This window comes from Salvia splendens, chromosome 6 (assembly GCF_004379255.2).
Source record: "Salvia splendens isolate huo1 chromosome 6, SspV2, whole genome shotgun sequence".
In the NCBI taxonomy this organism is placed as follows: domain Eukaryota; kingdom Viridiplantae; phylum Streptophyta; class Magnoliopsida; order Lamiales; family Lamiaceae; genus Salvia; species Salvia splendens.
In genome coordinates this window covers 25,216,234-25,223,548 of record NC_056037.1, presented here as the reverse complement: position 1 = coordinate 25,223,548, position 7,315 = coordinate 25,216,234, and the positions used below count along the sequence as shown (strand labels likewise).

The 7,315-nt window shown below is 46.7% G+C and overlaps 1 protein-coding gene across 1 annotated transcript; it reads left to right on the top strand.

The window, feature by feature from the left end:
* The first annotated feature begins 5,433 nt into the window (after positions 1–5,433).
* Positions 5,434–5,916, top strand: LOC121809012. Its single transcript, XM_042209564.1, has one exon. The coding sequence runs from the start codon at positions 5,434–5,436 to the stop codon at positions 5,914–5,916; it is 483 nt and encodes a 160-aa protein (XP_042065498.1).
* The last annotated feature ends 1,399 nt before the right edge of the window (positions 5,917–7,315 follow it).

The window sequence follows — 7,315 nt, the reverse complement described above, 5'->3', positions numbered from 1 at the left end:
AGTGTCGTTTATTTCCTAAGGTAAGGAAACATGCGGACTGACACTGCAACCTTTCACGATAGGTAGCCAAAGCCTATCTAGGTTGTGAAATTTTATTTCTCTTCTACAAAGGACCGAGTGTGTCACCTTCTGTGAACGTCGTTCACGACCAGTCTACTATGCAGAAGAATTAGACTTATTTGCTTTTTATACATTTAAATGTTTGAGAAACATCTTATAAATGCATAAACAAACACCAATGCGATAAAATTACTTCTTCTCGCCTTGGGTTAAAAGTGGATTGTAGAGTTTATTGTATACAAGCAATTCTATCCGTGCAACATGCTCGAAACATGCTTTTCAGTATACCAATCCTAACACTTGTCCCATTTCTATGGCCTTTCAAAGGAATGTCCGTACGCCTTCCTGGAAGAATTTTGCCGATACTGCGATATTCAGCATGTGCCAGCTGGGTCTATGTCCGAAGATTACAGACTCAAAGCCATTCCCTTCGTATTAAAGGGTGACGCAAGCGTCTGGCTGTCAAGGCTGCCAGAAGGATCCATCAGGGCGTGGGCCGAGTTTCGCATGATATTCCTCGATCGTTTCTTTCCAACATCAAAAACAAGTGCCCTAAAGCGGGAGATTACAGAAGCCAAGCAGGAGTACGATGAGCCCCTCGGCCAGTACTGGGATCGATTCCAAGGATTGCTTCAAGCATGCCCTAATCACAAAATGGGAGAAAAGGAAGTCTACTCGACCTTCAACGGTGGACTCACTGTGGACAGCAAGAACAATCTTAACCTCGCTGCTCAAGGGGACTTCTCGAAGACCGTATTTAGCCATGCCAAGAATATACTGGAAGATTGATCGAAGCTAAGCGATCGTATGAAACCTCTCGAGGGCAGTACAGGAGGGGAGCAGTACATGCAGCAGAAGCACGCAGCGATGAGAAGCTGGAGGATCGATTTGAGCAGATGGAGAAGAAACTGCTGGAAGCAGTAGAAAAGGCATGACCGCCGCCACCGCCTGCACCCAAGGAAAGGCACGTACCACAGCCGTCACCCCCAGAAGAGCATCATTACTATTACTGCGAGTTTCCTCCAGAGGAAGAGCCGCAAACTCAGGTGAACGCTGTTGGTCACTGTATACAAATAACAACTGGATCTAAGAAAGGCAGAAGGATGCTCCATGGAGGGACCACTTCAACTTCAGATGGACTAATCAGAATCAAAGCCATCCACAACTGCCCCCGACACAGCAAGCACAACCATCTGACGGGCAGCCTAACTGGCCTGCTCGCATTCTGGATAGACCAAACCCTGGAGAAAATAGAATGTGGGGAGGACAGGCAGGATGGTCAAGTAGACCTCAAAGGAACTGGTCAAGTGGAGGGCAGCCCAACTGGTCAAGCCAATGACAGGAAGGAAATTGGGGGTACCAACACCCTGGCCCTCAATATAACAATCAGAGAAGGCAGCCAAACAACCAACTAGTTAGTTATGTTCCGCCGCATCAGCGAGGGAACCAACACCAAGGAAATCGACTCTACAACCCACCGACATTTCAACAGGAACACTACGGGCAACCTACCCACCAGCAGCCCAACCACGTAGGGGGACCGCCAAATCAAAAATATAACCGCCACTCCAATGGAGTTTCAAGCAACATGATAGTACCGCAACATACAAATGATGCGATGCGGGAAATCCAAGAAACTCGAGAGAGCAGCAGGCGGCATTAGAGATGCTGACACAGCAACTTTCTCTAGTTGCGACGTCGCTAGGAGAGTTAAATAGGAATGACGGGAGAGCCCCGGTTACTCAATAGCCGTCTGGGCATGAACACATTAGCGAAGTGTCCCTAAGGTCATGAAGGGTTTACTAAGGCCCCAGTTATCCTGCGACGTCCCAAGCAATTGATCCTGGATCAAGCAGCAAAGAGAAGGAAGAGCCCAATATAGCGGATCAAGCGAAAAAGAAAGGCAAGGAAAATATGGGAGGTGAAACCTCAGAAGGAAATCAGGAAGCGGAGATTGAGAAAGTTAAGCCGTACCCGTACCGCGGAATGGTGGCAAGAAGGAAGGATGCCACAATCGATGTGGCAAGTATGTTAAAAAACGTGGAGGTGAGAGTATCGTTCTTGACAGCATTGAAAATGCCCCCAATTAGCAAATTCATCAAGGATTACTTGGCGGGAAAGGTGAACGAGGACGGAAGGCTAATTACAGAAGAGAACGTCTCTGCCGCAGTCCAGGTAGGTGACCTGCCGTCCAAGAAAGCTGACCAAGGAATGTTCACAATCCCAATCTCAATCGGAGAAGTCCAGGTGGAACACGCCATGTGCGACTTGGGGGCATCGATCAATGTTCTGCCATACTCCATCTACCGAAGGCTGGGAAGGGAAAAACTGGTCGACACAGATATAATGATACAGCTGGCGGACAGATCATGTATTCACCCGGAAGGAATTTTGGAAGATGTTATTGTTAAGGTGAATAACTTTCTGTACCCAGCTGATTTTTTCGTAATCAAGATGACGGAGCCCGCAACAAAAGACTCGAGCGGAGTCATACTAGGGAGCCTGTTCTTGTCCACGGCCAGCACTATCATAGACGTTTGGAATGGAACGATCAGTCTAGACTTCAAAGGAGAATAGTATACGTTCAATATTGATAAGGCCATGAAAAGGCCAGCCGACGGAGAAAATGTATACTCCATCGATGTGACTGAGCACTTGGTACAGGAGTATTTAAGAGAAGAATTCTTAAAAAGGCAGTTCATTGGCTCCGCTGCAGATGGGGATGTCGAAAAAGACGTAGAAGAATGGTTTGAAACCATGAAGGTTGGAGGGATCGACGACCAAGCCGTCGCAAATGCAATAAATAATTTTTGCGAACGACCAAAGCCGGCTGGGTCAAGTAAAACAGCTCAAGTGTCTACCTTAGCAAAGCGGCTTGATCAAGGCGAGCAACTGGAAAAAGAAGCAGCAGGAAACCCTCTGCCTAATGAGGATCCAAAACCAGCAAAAGAATTAAAACCCCTTCCCGCACATCTAAAGTACGCTTACATGGGTGAACGTGAAACCAAGCCTGTCATGATCAACAATCAATTAACCAAGGGGCAGGAAGACAGATTGCTGGAAGTATTAAGGAGGAATCAGAAGGCTATCGGCTGGACTTTGACAGATTTGATTGGCATCAGCCCAGACTTATGCATGCATCACATCCGACTGGAGGATGGAGCCAAGCCACACCGCGACCAACAACGAAAACTCAACCCCAATATGAGGGAAGAGGTGCTAAAGGAAATTGTCAAGTTGGTTTCGATTGGGATTATCTATTCCATTCCCAATAGTAACTGGGTTAGCCCGGTACACATGGTACCTAAGAAAGGAGGTATTCAAGTGGTAAAAAATGAGAAAAATGAGCTAATCCCGACAAGGCCAGTTACTGGATGAAGAATGTGCATAGATTACAGAAAACTAAACCAAGCTATGAAGAAGGACCACTTCCCTCTACCGTTCATTGATCAAATGTTGGAGAAGTTGGCAGGGAAGCAGTACTTCAGCTTCTTGGATGGGTATGTGGCTATTTCCAGATTGCTGTAAATCCAGAAGACCAAGAGAAAACGACGTTCACCTACCCTTTTGGCACTTACCCTTACAGAAGGATGCCTTTTGGCCTCTGTAATGCTACAGGCACCTTCCAGAGATGCATGATGAGCATTTTCTCAGACCTATTGGAAGATTGCATTGAGATTTTCATGGATGATTTTACTGTTTATGGGGATGATTTTGATCAAGGACTGCATAGCCTGAACAGGGTGTTGGAAAGGTGCCGCCCGAAGAACTTGGTCTTGAATTTCGAAAAATATCATTTTATGGTAACCGAAGGAATAGTTTTAGGCCACATAGTGTCAAGCAGAGGAATCGAGGTTGACCCAGCAAAGATAGCGGTCATTGCAAAACTTTCATATCCTACCAACCAGAAGGAGATCAGAGCCTTTCTAGGACACGCTGGGTTCTATAGACGATTCATAAAGGATTTCGCGTTCCAATTTCTGAAAGATCGATTGATAAGCTCTCCAATAATACGTGCCCCCGACTAGAATCACCCCTTTGAGGTGATGTGCGATGCTAGTGACTATGCTGTGGGGGCAGTATTAGGTCAAAAATCGAAGGGAAGAGTTATGTCATTTTTTACGCCTCCAAAACCCTGAACCAGGCGCAAAAGAACTATGATGTGACCGAAAAGGAAATGCTATCGAGAGTCTTCGCGTTTGAGAAATTCAGACCATACCTGCTTGGTTCTAAAATAATCGTTTACACGGATCATGCGGCCATCAAATATCTTTTAGCAAAGAAGGAGTCAAAGTCGCGGTTGATCAGGTGGGTACTCCTTCTACAGGAATTTGATTGGGAAGCAGTGGATAAAAAGGGATGTGAGAATAAGGTGGCAGATCACCTAAGTCGAATTTTATAAGAGGATAATGAAGAAGCAATTCCAGACGCTTTCCCTGAAGAGCACCTCTGTTTGATCGAATCGTCGAATCGTCGCCTGAATTGCAATGGATAAACCAAGCGGAGGGAATTGATCAAGGCAACCGAGGAAGCAAGGGGCAAAAAGAACCATGGTTCGCGGACATGGCCAACTATTTGGTAACGGGCGAGTTACCTAGAAGTGATGAGATTACCAGAGCACAAAAGTTAAAGCTTAAAAGCGACTCCCGATACTTCTATTGGGACGATCCTTACCTATGGAAAATGGGGGCAGATCAGGTAATCGGACGATGCATTCCGGAATGGGAACAAGAAGATGTGATGATTCACTGCAACGCACTGGCTTGCGGTGGGCACTTTGGACAAAAGAGAACAGCAAGGAAAATACTTGATAGTGGATTTTACTGGCCTTCCATTCATAAAGATGCTTATGAGTTCTGCAAGAAGTGCCCTCGATGCCAGCTTACTGGAGGAATATCTACTAAAGACGAGATGCCTCAGATCCCCATTATTGTGTGTGAAATATTTGATGTATGGGGAATGGACTTTATGGGACCCTTTCCCGCATCTGAAGGCAATCTCTATATACTAGTGGCAGTGGACTATGTGTCCAAATGGATTGAGGCAAAGGCAACTAGGACGTGTGAATCCAGAGAAGTGGCGAAGTTTTTGAAATCAAACATATTTACCCGGTACGGGGTACTAAGGGCTATCATCTCTGACCAAGGAACTCATTTCGTCAACAGGACTATCGAGGCTTTGATGTGAAAGTATGGAGTCCACCACCGCTTATCCACACCTTATCACCCGCAATCCAATGGTCAGGCCGAGGTTTCTAATAGAGAAATAAAAGCTATCTTAGAGAAAACAGTCAGTCCAACAAGAAAGGACTGGAGCCGTCGTCTGGAGGACGCACTCTGGGCATACAGGACCGCTTTCAAAACACCTATAGGGATGTCCCCATACCGGCTGGTGTTCGGAAAAATGTGCCACCTGCCAGTAGGAGTAGAGCATCAAGCTTACTGGGCCATCAAGGAGATGAACATGAATGCCGACACAGGAACTGCAGAAAGAAGAATGCAACTACAGGAGCTTGAGGAGCTCCGTCTGGATGCCTATGACTCTGCTACGTGGTACAAGAAAAAAACGAAGATGTGGCATGACAAGAATCTCCGCAAGAAGGAGCTCAAGGTGGGCCGGAAAGCGTTGCTGTTTCAGTCCAGGCTGAAACTGATGCCAGGGAAGCTCAGATCAAGGTGGATAGGTCCTTATACCATTGTCGCCATCCGAGCAAATGGAGCAATCGAACTCCAGGGAGGCGATCCAGATTCTCCTTCCTTCATGGTGAATGGTCATAAGGTGAAGCCATACAGAGAAGGAATGGAGGTGTTTGTGGTGGATGACATTCCATTACTCATGCCTAACTCCTCCCAATAATCAGGTAAAGGGAATGACCAGGTACTCGTAGGTAGTCTGCTTGATCAAGTGGAAAGTTTCAATCTATTGAACTGATCAAGTGACAGCCTAGGGGAACCCGATCAACACCGTTATTAATTAGTGTACATAACTTTTAGTAAGTTTTATTTTAAAAATTTGGAAGAAAAGACAGAAACTGATCAAGTGGAGCTAATTGAGTTTTTTTGTCCACTTGATCAATGCATTTTAAATTCAACTGGTGGTACAATGGTTAAGATGAGCAGGGTAGAAGATAAAAGGACGTGTGCAGCCACTGAAAAGGTGTCAGGAAGCACCAACTGCCACAGTGAAAGGACACCCTGGAGAGAGAGACGAAACAAAGCGTATCAAAGAAGCTAAGCCAGCTGGCACTCTGAAAAGGCGCGACTGTACTTGAAAAGCCATAGGGATCTCAACGGCAGAGAATCCCAACCGTTGCGATATCATTATAAAGGGCGGCTTACAGATCCACAAATCACTTTTACTCAAGCCGCTTAACCCTCGCTCCTTTTGCTCTCGCAAAAAAAAAATCCCTCAAAAATCGGATCCCTTTTCCCAGAGCATCATCATCTTCTTCACAAGAAACCTACATTACCAGGAAAAATGCTACTCCAACAACTCTCAACTTCATCCTCCTCTTCCAGTTCCAGTGCTAATGATGGCGACCAAGAAACTACCTCACAAGAAAACCCTAGCCTACCTACACCGACCACCACTCCGCCCCAAACAATCGACGCCACTTCATTACCCGAAGTGGACGAGGAAGCGCAACGGTGTTTGACGAAAATCCTCCGAAGTTTTCCCTCTGACATGGATATCGCGATGGTTTACACAGCTGTGAAAGCCCAAATGGGAGTAACCTTGTCAACGGACAAAGCCGTGGCCTCCACGTCCCAGGATCGTCCCCAAAACCCTTCATCCACCACTCAAACACAGACACCCTTCGTTCCCTTGGCGCCATACGATGAGGACGACTTTGAAGAAAAAGAAGAAGAGCAGCCTCCCGCCGCTCCGACTGAAGGGATATCGTCAGTACCAACTCTGCGTGCAGAAAGAACGGCTGTTTTTAGTACTCCGACGCCACCCAATGGCAACGGATCCTCTTCCGTTACTCTCCTCGAGGCAACACAGTCGATCGAGATCATAAATGTTGATGATGAGTCTGCGGAGGGTCTTCCGTTCCTTCCCAGCAAGATATTACAGAGGGAGGCAGAATGGAATTTTATTCCTCGTGTAGAGGATGACTCGGTCCCGGAGGAAGAAGAGGAGCTGCTGCACCGCAGGACGCGCAAGGAGAGGGTCAATAGATTGGCGGGGGAGGTGGAGGCCAGGTGGCCAACATGCAGATGGCAGAAGAAGGAAAGGAGGAGAGGCTCGAGGT

What these genes read in the sequence shown, in the direction of transcription:
- LOC121809012 (XM_042209564.1), top strand. Translation starts at nt 5,434, where the DNA reads ATGTCCCCATACCGGCTGGTGTTCGGAAAAATGTGCCACCTGCCAGTA.